The following is a 14,372-nucleotide window of genomic DNA, read 5'->3' on the forward strand; positions in this document are numbered from 1 at the left end:
CTTTTGTTCTCCTCTCTGCACACCCACATATCACCGTTGTGACGAGTTACATCAAGCTTAAGCCCAGGTGATAATATCCTGTTATTAAACGCGGAGATTGTTTGCTTACGACTGTAAAAGATAGCGTTTCAGGAAGTGATAATTTGGGAAATTTAGTTTGTTTTGTTTGTCTCTTTATACCTTTCAGCCGTATTAGGATGGCAATGTGTACAGGTTAAACTAAGAAAGCACACTATTGATATTGAGTTTTCTCTTGATCCCACCCCTGCTGAAAAAAAACAGCTCAAGATAGGTTTTGAAACCATTTACCAGAAACTGGTGGACCAGTTCAGACCAGATCCATACTCAACATGGTTTGACTAGCTCAAGCTATGTTTTTAAACAGCTGGTAGCTGGTAATTTTAAGATGGTCATAGCTGGATTTTACACCAGGGACCCTCTGAAAGCATGTTTCTCTAGTGATAGCTAATAGGAATATTTGCTTGGCATCATTACACTACCAAAGCCGTATGTTCTGACCATAGAAATCTGGTTTTGGTTGCAATTCTGAAGGCCAAAATGCCCCCAGTTTATGTGGTAAACGGTGGGTCAACTGAAGACCTCTTGGAATATTGTTGACACTCCCCCTTATGGTCAAAGGGGGTGGTTACTGAAAACGCATCACTCACAGTTCAGTTCAGGTGACCAGAGGTGAGTGGATTGCAAATGTTTGGCTCTTATGACCCTATCTAATTAAATTACATGATGTATCTTGCTAATACACAAAACATTTCTGGGAATATTTTATGATAAACATTAACTTGCTAACATAAACATTAAGAGCCCCCCACCCCCAAGAACGGACCCATGTCACACAGCGATGACTGCATAGTCACTATAATATATGTAAGACCTGCCCCTTTGTGCGCATTGGTTTGTTCGTGATAGGCAGTAGACCTTCGGAAATAAATACCCATAATTTCACATGTGAGTTGAGGACAACCAAAGAAAAGACTTGGGAGCGTGAGCCATCAATTGACCGTCGATTCTATAACGTTATATAGGCCTATCTGATTAAATATAGTCATACAAACCACTGCAACAGTGTGAATTATATTAGTCTATTCGTTTACAAAACTTAAAGGGCTAAAACAAAATTTGAAACACGTTAACGACAATTTTATACAAACAATCCTAAGCTACATAACGCGCACGCAGAAATGAGGAAGGAAAATACTGTAGTCCGTCTTGTGTTCCTCGGTGCCGCGGGGGTTGGCAAGACGGCGCTAATTCAACGTTTTCTGCAGGACAGCTTTAACCACAAGTATAAGCGCACAGTTGAGGAGCTCCATAGTATAGAATATGACATTGACGGTGCCAAGATCCGCATCGAGATCATGGATACAAGTGGCAGCTATTCTTTCCCGGCGATGAAGAAGCTGTGCATCCGTAACAGCGATGCGTTCGCCTTGGTCTACTCCATAGACAATTCAGAGTCGTTCGAGGAGGTGCAGAGGCTGCGCGAAGAAATACTGGACATAAAAGATAACGCTTTCGCCCCAATCACCGTGGTGGGCAACAAACTGGACCTTTTGACCAAGCGAGAGGTGCCCATCAAGGACAGCATGTGCACCGTGGAGACATACTGGAATGCCAGCTTCCTGGAGACTTCGGCCAAATGCGGCGTGAATGTAACCGAGGTATTCAGAGAGCTCCTGCAACAGGTTAACCTGCTCAGCCGCGTGAGCCCTGCGCTGCAAAGGCGCATACAGACTATCCCGAAAGACAGCGTCAGAGAATCCAAGAAGCCGCCGATGAAGAAGGCCAATAGCTGCTCTATCTCCTAACCGTATAATTCCAAGCCACTATCCAGAGATACCAGCTTTAAAGTAAGCTACAAATAGGAGAACTACCTACTGAACTCAGAACACATCCAGCACGCGCACTGGACTGCGTGTCATCACAAAAATCTACCTGATTCACGCTTAGGCTACCGGTTAGGGTAGGGGTTCCCAAACTCTGGCCTGGGACCTTCTTTGTGTATGCTGGTCTCAGTGTACAAGTTAAGGTAGTTAATAACAAATGTTTCAGTGTGAAAAAATATGAACATTTTTGTATAAATATTTGAGCAGCGTAGAATGAAGTGATGACTCAGTGGCTATATTATTATTATTTTGTTTTTGTTAATATGATTGTTGCCTATTATTCAGTAGTTTTGTGAGGCTGCTATGATTTATGAGTGAAGGAAAAAGGTCCTTCATTTCACCATGAACCAGTCAAAATACAAATACATTTTGTATTCCACATTCAGTGTGCCTTCTAAGTGCAATTTGATTTTGGTTTCTTGGAGCCAAAACATCATTTTCCAACAGTTATGATATATAAAATAAAATTTTAGATTGATGAATAATCATGACTAATGATCAACAGTTTGTAACTTTTCATTTTAAACACCCAACACGTAATTGGGTTAAAATTACTTTTTCCTTTATTGGACATTTTGAGTATTTCAGTTTACAACACAATACAGAGTTATTTATTATTGTGTAAAAAACCAAACAATGAGAACAAAGGACAATGCTTGATTACAAATGTATTTGATTAATTAAACATACATTTTACGATATTGTGTGTGTGCTTTATATTTACAAGAGTATGGGTGTTTTCTGCATATGGTTGAAACAGGATATTACAGTCAATGTGTTCCATTTACCTAAAATCCAAGTATTAACTTAAATACTCAATGACATGGAAATGCTCATATAAAGATTCCCTGTTGTAAATTAAGGAATTTAAATTACTTAAGGGAAATCACAGTGTGCAGCTGTTCTGGATTTTTAAAAACTTGAGCACAGATTCCATATAGAGTGCAATTATAAGACCTTTGCATGGCATTACTGAAGATCTTTAAAGTAATTTACAATAAAATGGAACCAACATTTGGAATCTTATTGAACCATACACACTGCTTCTTCTTCTTCTTCTTCTTCTTCTTCTTGATTTTTATAGAGCTTGACAAACCAAGGTCAGTGCATTACTGCCATCTACTGAATGTATTCCATAATCTCTTCTTCATTTATAAAAATGAAAAAACCCCACATTCTTTATCATTTCCCTATTAACCATGGTGTCTGACTCCCACCAGACCCTTTCTCCAAAAACTCCCCGAATCTCGTTCCCCCTTCTCATCAGTTATACCCAAAATATTTCTGGCTGCAACCATCACTGTTCTGATCAACTCCTATTTTGTTTAAATCTCACAAGCACAATAAACTCCAATAAACTGCCCTCACTCTCTTCGATGCTTCTGCATATGACATTCGACTCCTTGTCTGATCCACCTCTTCTTTCTTCTTCCTTCTCTCATACTGCTTTGCACCCACTTTGTGATTTCCCCCACAGTGAAAACATACAGCCTGGTCTTTAGACAGTATACACTCTTCCTCAGGCACCCTCACCCTATAACTAGCTAAATTAAAAAACACTCTTTCATGTACTTCACCATCAAACTCTGATAGTCCTCATCTAATGTCTTGCTCTATTCCTTCTCTATGGGCTTTCAGCTTCTCAGTCATTCACTGAAGAGAGTATATGAAGGGATACTGTAGTATCTCTATGGGCTTTGGTACATAGCAACAATCCTTCAACGCCTTAGGTACAGCGTTGTGCAGTGACGTCACCGCAAAAATGTCGCGAGATTTCTCTATCTATATACTCTAGCGGAAGCGAGCGTTCTTCCTTCTTCCTGTTTGAATCATCACGTAAGTACGGTCGTGGATGTATGATCAGGGAAAGCAATAGTAGAATATCCATTTAAATTACTTGCCATCGTTCAGTTTTACACATTTCCCATATACAATTATTGTAAATAAGATTTCCTTTAGCAGCTTTGTCATTGTATCGATTGGATTTATACGTGATAAACGCACGATATGTAGCTTAAGTGGCTGACTAGCTACTATGCCACGATTCTCTGCTCGTGAACCTTTTCGGTTTAAGGGTTCTTTTCGTCCAATAATTGACATTGAATCGTGTGCTATTAACTGATTATATTTCAAACCCTTCGTTGCGACCTAACATTACATGCCGTTATCAACGTTGCAATGTCTAAACCTTGAATTGTTCCCACAGCAAATGGCGGACGACGCCGGTGGTAGAGGAGGTTTTCGCGGAGGTTTCGGCGCTGGGGGCCGTGGACGCGGTCGTGGCCGCGGCAGGGGCCGTGGTAGAGGTCGCGGGGCCAGGGGCGGCAAGTCCGATGACAAGGAGGTAAGGGGATCTGCAATTCCTGTCCCGTTTTGGTGTCCATTCATTTGGCTTGATAATATAGCCGTTTCAATTAGCGTTCGTTTGCCACGGTCCACAAGCCGACGTGAAATATTTGATTGGTCCGTCATGAGTGGTTTTCTGGGGATTTTAAATGTGTAACTGCAGTCAAATTATTAATCTTATCCCGAGTTGAAATTTAAGTAATTGCTGGTGGATGTCTTCAGCTTATTGCATCGGTGACATAAGTGCTCATTTTCACACTGAAATCTTTCAGTGGGTGCCGGTAACCAAGCTGGGCCGTCTTGTCAAAGACATGAAGATCAAGTCCCTGGAGGAGATCTACCTGTATTCTCTCCCCATCAAGGTGTGTGCAAGTCCATGCATATACTTGTTCTATTGAAATGTGAGCAAGTCTTCTCAATTTGGCAAGTGGTTGAAGCTGGTTAACATGCTATACTGTATACTCAATTTCCCTGTCCACAGGAGTCTGAGATCATTGACTTCTTCCTGGGGTCCTCACTGAAGGATGAGGTGCTGAAGATCATGCCTGTCCAGAAACAGACCAGGGCTGGGCAGAGAACTAGGTTCAAGGTGAGGTCCCTTTCTGAACTGGCTGTCTTGCATCTCCTGTTTCTTGCAAGAAACCTGATCTATGATGAGTACAAGTTCATGTAAACAGTGTTGAATGGCTGTTGAAATAACATGGAAAATTATGACTGGTGGTATACTTGAATGAATAGGTATTTGAGCCTGTGACTTGAGTTTGATTCCCATGTGGAAATTCCAGTGGGATATGCTTTAGTTGCTTCAGTAAATGTTCAGTTTATGCCTGGGTAGTATGTTAAATCTGTTTGCTCTTTCCCCTAATATAGGCCTTTGTTGCCATTGGCGACTATAACGGTCACGTGGGTCTGGGTGTGAAGTGCTCCAAGGAGGTGGCGACTGCTATCCGTGGTGCCATCATCCTGGCCAAGCTGTCCATCGTCCCTGTCCGCCGTGGTTACTGGGGTAACAAGATCGGCAAGCCCCACACCGTGCCCTGCAAGGTGATTGGCCCACTGCTCTCATTGCTGATGTCGTGCTTACATACCCTCAGTCTCTGCTTCTTGCTTGAAATGAGAATTTCTGGAGGACCTGCTTGGAGACAAGTGGATGTTGTATCGAGTGCACGCAAATGTCTCTAAACGATTGATTATCAAAATGTTTTGACTTTTTAAAGAAAATCTGGAGATGTTCTCCCCTCTCCTTTCCCGTACTGATGGTCTGGTTCTGTCCAACCAGGTGACTGGTCGCTGCGGGTCGGTCCTGGTGCGTCTGATCCCGGCCCCCCGTGGTACCGGCATCGTGTCGGCCCCTGTGCCCAAGAAGCTGCTGATGATGGCGGGTATCGACGACTGCTACACCTCTGCTCGCGGCTGCACTGCCACGCTCGGCAACTTCGGTAAGCTTGGTCCCCATTTCCTCAGTTCCTTTCCTAAGTTTGTAACTTTAGTTGGTCTATCCTGTGGAGTGTAACAATTTGCTTAGAGCAGCTGACTGGAGAATCTGCTGACTTTTGTTCATTTGTAAATCGATTAAGGCTTATTCATTTGCCTTGCCTTTTTTCGTGGGTCAAACATGACCTTCTGATGGTCTAACTGACCATCTAGTCAGACCTCTAGTAAGAAGGCTGAATGCCCAAATGTGAGATGGGAGTCTTTACGTTCATCTCATTCTGCATTTGATGAAGTTTGTCGAGTTTAAATTACCTGCTTAACTCCAAACCAAATGAAGAGATTCTGTAGACTTTGCCTCTCTCAGCTCTGCTCAACTGTACCTGCGCGGTGGTATGGTTGTCGTTAATGGGGAGAGAAAGTATTCTGAGCACAGCAATGCACGGCAGGTGGGCACTCCTAGTGGTCCTCCTGTTCCCATAACCGTGTTCAACACCAGCATGTTTTAGTCAATGTGTCTGTCTGGGGCTCTGAGCTGGAGAGTAACTCTGTCCTTTTTGCAGCCAAAGCCACCTTTGATGCCATCTCAAAGACCTACAGTTACCTGACCCCTGACCTCTGGAAGGAGACTGTCTTCACCAAGTCTCCATACCAGGTAAGTTTCTTATTTTTATTATTTTTTTAATCCTTGACCTTTCAAGGTGTTAAATGCAACGACATTTGTGCAAGGAGTTAAGTGAAGAGAATTTTGGTGGCAAGTGGAAATTGAGGTAAATGTAGTAATGAGTGTGAAATTGAGCACCCGAAATTGCTGAAACTTTCCTTGAGTTACAAATTTGTAAATCTTTATATGGAGAGCAGTCACTGAGTACACAAGCCAAAATGCTTACTGTGTCAGTCTGACGTAAACATCGGTCTTTTCCTGCAGGAGTTCACTGATCACCTGGCCAAGACTCACACCAGAGTGTCCATGCAGAGGGCCCAGGCTGCAGTGCCAGCCACCTCGTAGATTCTTTTTTCTACAAAAGGGTTGAATAAAACTTTGAACCTTCAATGTTTGGTCTTTTTTTTGTGACTGGAAGGGGCAGACTGAGACTGATGGGGAATGGTGCAAGCTTCACCATTCAGGTTTTTACTAACATGAATGCTTTGAGGGCCCAGTGGGGTGTGAGATCAACTGTCCCCAAGGAAGCGGTGGAATGCAAGATGTCTAGACATGCATATTTGCGCATTGTCAAGTAACTAAACTTTTCAGTCGGTTGCATTTTATATTAATTTTGGTAACATGCATGTCTCTGGCATGAGTTGGTCTAATGGTAGTCTTATTCTCTCCTGGTTTAAGCACCTTATACTGACAAGGTAACACTTAAGCACTTGTGCATGTTTGAGCAGCTCTGATGCTCAATCTCCACATTTCTATTGGTCTGTATTTGCAATGAGTTAATAATTGCATGCAACATGTCTCAAATGGGCCTTGTGTAATATTCAACCATAGCATTTACTCAGTTGACTTAAGATTCTTTCACTGAAAACGCATCTAGTTCATTTCAGAGGTACATCAACGGGCTTAAAGAACTTCTTGCAATGTAAATTGGGTCATTTGTGTACTTTACTCAAGAGGGTGGAAATGACAAATTAAACCTTTTTGTAGCAGTCTAATCTGAGCCAAGTAAATTATGTTTTCAGATTATAAGACTTGTTTGAAAATTGGTTTGAGCTGTTCTTACCACCTGTATCCAATAGTTATTGTTCTAGCAATCTTGCATTTTTGAACAATTATGAAATTTCAGGCTCTAATGATATTTATGATGCTGTAACGGCCCCTAAACATAAATTCGCTCAAAACGCTCCTGGACATGGAGTAAAGGTGTGTGAAGTTTAATGATATGGTGACCACTGAGAATGAGTCTTCTAATATCCAGAATCAGGTTAAGAAGATCAACTCCAAAGCTAGAAATGGTAAATAATACTAATTTCACCCTACATATGATGTAATCATTCTAAAGGTGGTATTATCCAGAAAGTTGAATAGTTAATGGATGATTTCCAGCAGTAATCCGAAAAAGGTACATTTGAAGTCAAATTTCTTCAGTGGAAGAGAACTTTAAGATGTGAAGAACATTCCAAAAGCTCCATGCACTTTAAATTTAACGGAAGTCTAACTGCAAGCTGTTCTGTGCAAATCATGCCACTGCAGGTTTTACTATAAGCAAAGACATTTTCACAGAATTTGTATTGAGCACAGGCAATGATTGTTTTCAGTGCTCAGAGCCACGTTTTGCATTGGCATTCTGCTCCAGTGTTTCCATTCTGTGCCATGGCCATTGGTCTTATGGCAGATTGGCAACTGCATTACTTCTGTATATCAGACACTTGCCAAATGCAACATAAACCAGTAGGGGTAGATCTTAAGAGGTGAGTAGCAGTGGCTACAGCACAGAACTAGTTTATCCTCTGGTTGCACTTCCGGTTCAGATGAATACCAGACAGATTAGTTTCACAATAAATCGTTTTATTTTACAATTTCACATAGATACAACAGGAGAACTGATGTCAAACCAGACAAATATTTTAGTTTATCAGGCAGTTTGCTTCTGGCTTTCTTCAATCATTCTGTGCTTCTGTTTCATCAGACATTTCCGGGCACTTCCATAGGCCCCCAGGTCACCATCTGTACAAGGAAATTGGACAGCCCATCAGAACAGACTAAAGAAGTGGCCACTAACACAAGCTGTCATGTTACAATTATTCTTTAAACCCAGTGGGGTCTGAGACGGGCTGCTACGGGCTTTTGTTCTAGCTGTAAAAGACCAGATTAATAACAGACTGCTTGTATTACTGAAATGCAGCGCAATCCATATTAATTGGGCAGAGATAAAATTTCTGTTCTTTTAGCTCTGTAGTCCAGCACATTGGATTTGAATTGAAACAATGAATATGTGGTTAAAGTGCAGCGTTGACTTCAGTCAGCTTATTTGGCCAACGTTTCTTGACTTTTTTTTCCTTCTTCTTATTACTCAGCCTCAGAATGGCTTCCTTCACTTTCATTGGCAGAACTCCTCATGTTGACAAATGCCAAAACTAATCAGAAACAGCTCTGAAGCCATGTGTCCAATGACTTTTGGTCCCCTAAAATGGAGACTATAAAAAGGGATGCAATTCCTACACAGATCACCCAATATGGCTGTACATGCCCACAAATTAAAGGTGACATTCTGCACATAAACTCATATTTGTTTCATGTGTAGGAGTACAGAGCCAAAAGAACAGAAATTGTACAATTGTCCAAATACTTACAGGCCATACAGTACATATGTATTAATTTAGCATTATTCAGCTAATAAATATTTCCGTTGAGTGTGTGCAGTTCTAATTAAGCGCTCAATCAGGCCACATGAGCAAGCTGAAATGAGGCTGTGCCCCTTTTACTACAGGTTGGGGCTCTGGTCACAGCCAGACCTGAACAGGAATCCCACCCCACCCTCTCTGGAAGCACTCACAGCGTGATTGGTAGGCCTTGGTGACTTCCTCAAACTGCTGCAGCTCCTTGGCACAGTTCTGCGGATAGCTGTTACCCTCGCGCTGCTGGCAGGCACGCATTCGCTCCTGGATCACCTTCACAATCTCCTGGTCCACTCTACTGCGGAAGCAAGCACACAGCTCAGCTGTGCTGCAACATGGCTATGAGCCTAGCCTGAAACTGATTGTTTTGATTGTGATTGTGTTGATTTTAACATACTGCTGAAATTGGTATTGTTTCTGTATTTATGAACCATTATTTATACAGGGTAAGTTGACTGAGAACACATGCTCTTTTGCAGCAATGCCCAAAGCATGTTAACAAGCTCTGTTGCAAGTGAATATGATGTCACGCTACATATGCACAAATCTTATTCTTGTAATGTTTTTTTATTTTGACATGCATTCTGCTAAGATATGGCAGAGGTTAAAGGGTATTTGTTTTTGGAACAAATACTTACAGATGTGTTTGTGTGGTTATAAAAAAATAACAAAAATGAGGAAAAAGTGAATTTTTATCTTTTTGTCTTTCACCAATATTGAGTTGATTACACAGTGGAACTAATCTCTCCTGGGTCCTGTTCTACAAAGCAGGATGAGTAAAACCCAGACCCCGTCCAAATCTGGAACATGGCCTAAAGAGCTGTTGCGGGTTTTTACTTTGTGCAGTCTTCATGATAACTCTCTAATCCTGCTTTGTGGAACAGGGCCTAGTTTCTTGAGTCTGAATTGGGCACCTTTTTAATGTAAAGACACAACCAGCAGCAGACCGTTGTTCTCAGGATCTCCAAGCTCAAGAGTGAATACCATTGGGCTTGTGTGCCATATTAATATATCCACTAAGTGTTACATCATGGATACTCAAATCTGGCCCTTCAATCTGAATCTGACTCTGGTTTTCTTTTCTCCCAAGTAATTAACTGAACAATTATTGCCAGACTGTGCTCACACCTGACTCCCAGCAGGTAAAGGGGCGGGGGGGGGGGGGGGGGGGGGGTGGAAATGCAACAGTTCTCAGCCTTCAATGACTGATTTGAGCAACTGTCTCTTACACAACTGGGAGGGAACCTCAAAACGTTAAATAATAAGACATCCCTTTCTGCTGTTGCCGTACTTTGACCTGCACTTCACTTCCATGTCGTGCAGTACATCTTCCACGAACATTTAGCAGCAGAGGCAAACGGCCTCATCCCTTGTTCTGAAGGGATACCAGCTCAACTTACAGGTCTCTCTTCCACTGCATCTCCGCCTCATAGTAGCACAGGTAGTCTCCAAGCTGGCATTCGGTCAGCTCGGGAACGCGGCGGTACTGCCGATGGTAGTAGTGGTACTTGTTCTTCTCGTGAAAACCTTCTATAATGCCTAAAACATATCAGAGAGATGTAAACATAACAATATTACCATACAATTTCAGAAAAATTGGGAATCAAGATATCAAACATTACATTTAATGGCCAGTGAAATATAGTAACGTTACTAGCCTGCTATGTGGCCATGAACATCCCTAGCTATCTGACAGACGACTTAGCTACTACTTGTACAATGACAGCTTAATGGTTGTTGTACAGTGGGGCAAAAAAGTATTTCCACAGGCTGGGAAGCCTGAATCTGCAATAGGTAAGCAGCTTGGTGTGAAGAAATCAACTGTGGGAGCAATTATTAGAAAATGGAAGACATACAAGACCACTGACAATCTCCCTCGATCTGGGGCTCCACGCAAGATCACACCCCGTGGGGTCAAAATGATCACAAGAACTGTGAGCAAAAATCCCAGAACCACACAGGGGGGCCTAGTGGGGACCAAAGTAACAAAGGCTACCATCAGTAACACACTACGCCGCCAGGGACTCAAATCCTGCAGTGCCAGACGTGTCCCTCTGCTTAAGCCAGTACATGTCCAGGCCCGTCTGAAGTTTGCTAGAGAGCATTTGGATGATCCAGAAGAGGATTGGGAGAATGTCATATGGTCAGATGAAACCAAAATAGAACTTTTTGGTAAAAACTCAACTTGTCGTGTTTGGAGGAGAAAGAGTTGCATCCAAAGAACACCATACCTACTGTGAAGCATGGGGGTCGAAACATCATGCTTTGGGGCTGTTTTTCTCCAAAGGGACCAGGACGACTGATCCGTGTAAAGGAAAGAATGAATGGGGCCATGTATCGTGAGATTTTCAGTGAAAACCTCCTTCCATCAGCAAGGGCATTGAAGATGAAACGTGGCTGGGTCTTTCAGCATGACAATGATCCCAAACACACCGCCCGGGCAACGAAGGAGTGGCTTCGTAAGAAGCATTTCAAGGTCCTGGAGTGGCTTAGCCAGTCTCCAGATCTCAACCCCATAGAAAATCTTTGGAGGGAGTTGAAAGTCCGTGTTACCCAGCGACAGCCCCAAAACATCACTGCTCTAGAGGAGATCTGCATGGAGGAATGGGCCAAAATACCAGCAACAGTGTGTGAAAACCTTGTGAAGACTTACAGAAAACGTTTGACCTCTGTCATTGCCAACAAAGGGTATATAACAAATATTGAGATGAACTTTTGTTATTGACCACCATATTTCCACCATAATTTGCAAATAAATTCTTTAAAAATCAGACAATGTGATTTTTTTTTCCTGGATTTTTTCTGGATACAGACCTCTCATCTTTTTAAGTGGGAGAACTTGCACAATTGGTGGCTGACTAAATACTTTTTTGCCCCACTGTATATTACCTAACTAGCGAGCTTGTTAACAAACCTCAAGAAGTTGGTTTAAAAAATGTTAGCATGCAAGCATAAAGCCAGTTGGCATGCATTTTGTATTAACCCTACGCAACAACATTGAGCCAATATTACCGTATAGTAATAGCTAGCGAGCTAATAATGGCCTACCTTAGCTACGACTTGCTTTAATAAGTAGCAAACTAGGAAGCTGTTGTGGTAGCATACTCATAATATTTCTGAAACATGCACAAAAATATCCTCTGTAACGAAGTAACATCTCAATTTGCACAACTACAAAGCCACCTAGCTTGCAATAGGCTTCACAAATTTACTCTAGATTAAGTAGTAACTAGCCAAAGTTATCATAGCGTTACCGAGAAAGCTCATTTAGCGCTAAGGACGTAGCGTTACCTCTGAATGTGGTGACAGGAACGTCCACCGTGTAGTAGAAGAGTTTAGTCAAAATCAGCGCTGGGTTGGGGATATTAGTCTGTTTGTCAACCACCGGCGTACGTCGAGGAGGCTCTGGGTACGCTTCTTTATCATAATCGATCGGCATTTTTGGTTTATTTATAAGAAAATTTTAATTCTCCTCAGTTCGACCTCAGACGCGCTTCCTCAAATCGCGCATGCGCGTTTCAAACAATACAAAAGTAAAGGTCAAATCATGTTAAAATTAAAATTTGACTAGGGATCACATTTCACATCGGATAATCGGAGTACATTAAATAATATTACCGTCACATTTGTTACTATTTGTATATACAGTATTTATTTTAAACAATGTTTTTCATTTTATTTTAAAGTTCGAATGTGAAAGGTTACCGGATGTTTTACAGAGATTCTAAGGAATAACAAGCTTTTGCACACGGAACTCATATTCTGCCCAGGAGCTTGAGTTTTTCAGATGGTTACCGTTCAGTACCGGAACTTCTTAATCCGTCAACAGTTACCGGAACTCTGCTGCCGCAGGAAGAGAGTCATCCTAGTGAATATCTTTATATCTTTTAATCGTACTAGTGTAATTTTCTCATTTACCATTAGATGCCAGTCTAAGCACATTATGAAAATAGACGGTACAACAATAAGGTACAAGAACAATTCTCAAGACAGAAATATATTATGCATAACTGAGCATATTTTGAATCACCTCCATCTTCATAGAAAAAAGGGAAGATGAAAATTAAATGATAATCTGAAAAAAACGTAATGATAAGATAAATAACCTAAGCCAAAAAGCACGGTACCTTGAAAAGACTGTACCTTGCTTCAGAATCTGAACCCGATTGAACAGGGAATAAAAATGTTAATGAAAATGTGCAATGAAATTTAAGGAATACTTTCCTGAAATGTTCTGAAATGAGTTGTGACCACTATTTATTTGACTTTTTTTTTTTCTTTTTCTTTTTACTTTAGTCTTCTGCTGCTGTAGCCAGTCCACTTCAAAGTTGTGGATTCAGAGATTCTTTTCTGCACTCCTCTGTTGTAACGTGGTTATTTGATTTACTGCCACTTTCCTATCAGCTTGAACCGGTCTGGCCATTCTATTCTGACCTCTTTCATTAACAAGGCATTTTCGCCAACAGAACTGCCACTCACTGGATGTTTTTCGTTTTCACATAATCGCATAATGCTGGATAAAAATGAAAATGTTATTGTTTATGTATACATACATATTACAGACATTGCATTACCTAGACTTTGTCTACACATTGTGTTATGAGTAAAGATAATATTTAGTCCATAACTGTATATTTGAATTATATTATATTTGGCTGTGGAGGGTCTCCTGTCCTAAAATAAGCAATGGTAAGTAAGCTGCAGTCAGTGTAATTTGACTCTGCTCACTGGGGGGGGGAAATCCTCACCACTTTCAAGAGCTGAATTCCTAAAACTCTTGATAAAATCTATCAATGCATCAGATGACTGGCATCAAGGAATGGAATTCCTACTTAAATAATGCACATTTTGTGCATGTACATAACATTGCAATTAGTTAATTTAGCAAATTCGAAACACATTTGCACACCAATGATTAAATATTCATAATAAAACAAATGTTATGAGAATTTTTATTATTATTGATTAACACTCCCACACTCTGATTCTTGCAGAAATGCCTGCCTTTTAGTGAGGAGTTTCACAAGATACAGTGTGTGGGAGTATTGTCTTTTAATGCCTGGAAGGTTCATAAGACCTTTTTACAATACATAAAAAAATAATATTATTACAAATGATAATGTAGTGTGTTCTGTGTAGCAATTATAGTAATGCTAGTCATATATGGAAAATATGTTGGCTAATAAATGAATATGATTTATGATGTAATATAATAGGCACAAAATATATTCCAGTGTGACCAATATACTGTAGAAGTCATATAGATGAATTTAGTGAAAGAATATGGAAAAGGAAAAAAAGTTCCAGAAATATCCGAAACACACACTCCACACCCTATCCAAGAAGGGC

The 14,372-nt window shown here is 41.0% G+C and overlaps 3 protein-coding genes across 4 annotated transcripts; 2 read left to right on the plus strand and 1 right to left on the minus strand.

The window, feature by feature from the left end:
* Positions 1–1,006: 1,006 nt before the first annotated feature.
* On the plus strand, positions 1,007–2,603 carry LOC133115253 (ras-related protein Rap-1b-like). Its single transcript, XM_061225064.1, has one exon. It carries the CDS (start codon positions 1,200–1,202, stop codon positions 1,824–1,826), a length of 627 nt encoding a protein of 208 aa, XP_061081048.1. The 5' UTR covers positions 1,007–1,199; the 3' UTR covers positions 1,827–2,603.
* A 1,475-nt stretch (positions 2,604–4,078) lies between these two features.
* Positions 4,079–6,735, plus strand: rps2 (ribosomal protein S2). Its single transcript, XM_061224234.1, has 7 exons — positions 4,079–4,248; positions 4,523–4,612; positions 4,732–4,839; positions 5,121–5,294; positions 5,530–5,689; positions 6,245–6,336; positions 6,610–6,735. Exons 1-7 carry the CDS (start codon positions 4,114–4,116, stop codon positions 6,688–6,690), a joined length of 840 nt encoding a protein of 279 aa, XP_061080218.1. The 5' UTR covers positions 4,079–4,113; the 3' UTR covers positions 6,691–6,735.
* A 1,437-nt stretch (positions 6,736–8,172) lies between these two features.
* Positions 8,173–12,537, minus strand: ndufb10 (NADH:ubiquinone oxidoreductase subunit B10). 2 transcript variants are annotated; one of them, XM_061224239.1, is made up of 4 exons: positions 12,315–12,537; positions 10,424–10,562; positions 9,182–9,318; positions 8,173–8,352 (listed from the first exon to the last, which is right to left on the minus strand). In XM_061224239.1, the coding sequence occupies exons 1-4, from the start codon at positions 12,460–12,462 to the stop codon at positions 8,261–8,263; spliced, it is 516 nt and encodes a 171-aa protein (XP_061080223.1). In that variant the 5' UTR covers positions 12,463–12,537; the 3' UTR covers positions 8,173–8,260. The 2 variants fall into 2 exon arrangements, with proteins under 2 accessions (XP_061080223.1, XP_061080222.1); XM_061224238.1 differs by having other exon boundaries at positions 9,182–9,321.
* Positions 12,538–14,372: the final 1,835 nt, after the last annotated feature.

This window comes from Conger conger, chromosome 16, assembly GCF_963514075.1.
Source record: "Conger conger chromosome 16, fConCon1.1, whole genome shotgun sequence".
Classification (NCBI taxonomy): Eukaryota; Metazoa; Chordata; class Actinopteri; order Anguilliformes; family Congridae; genus Conger; species Conger conger.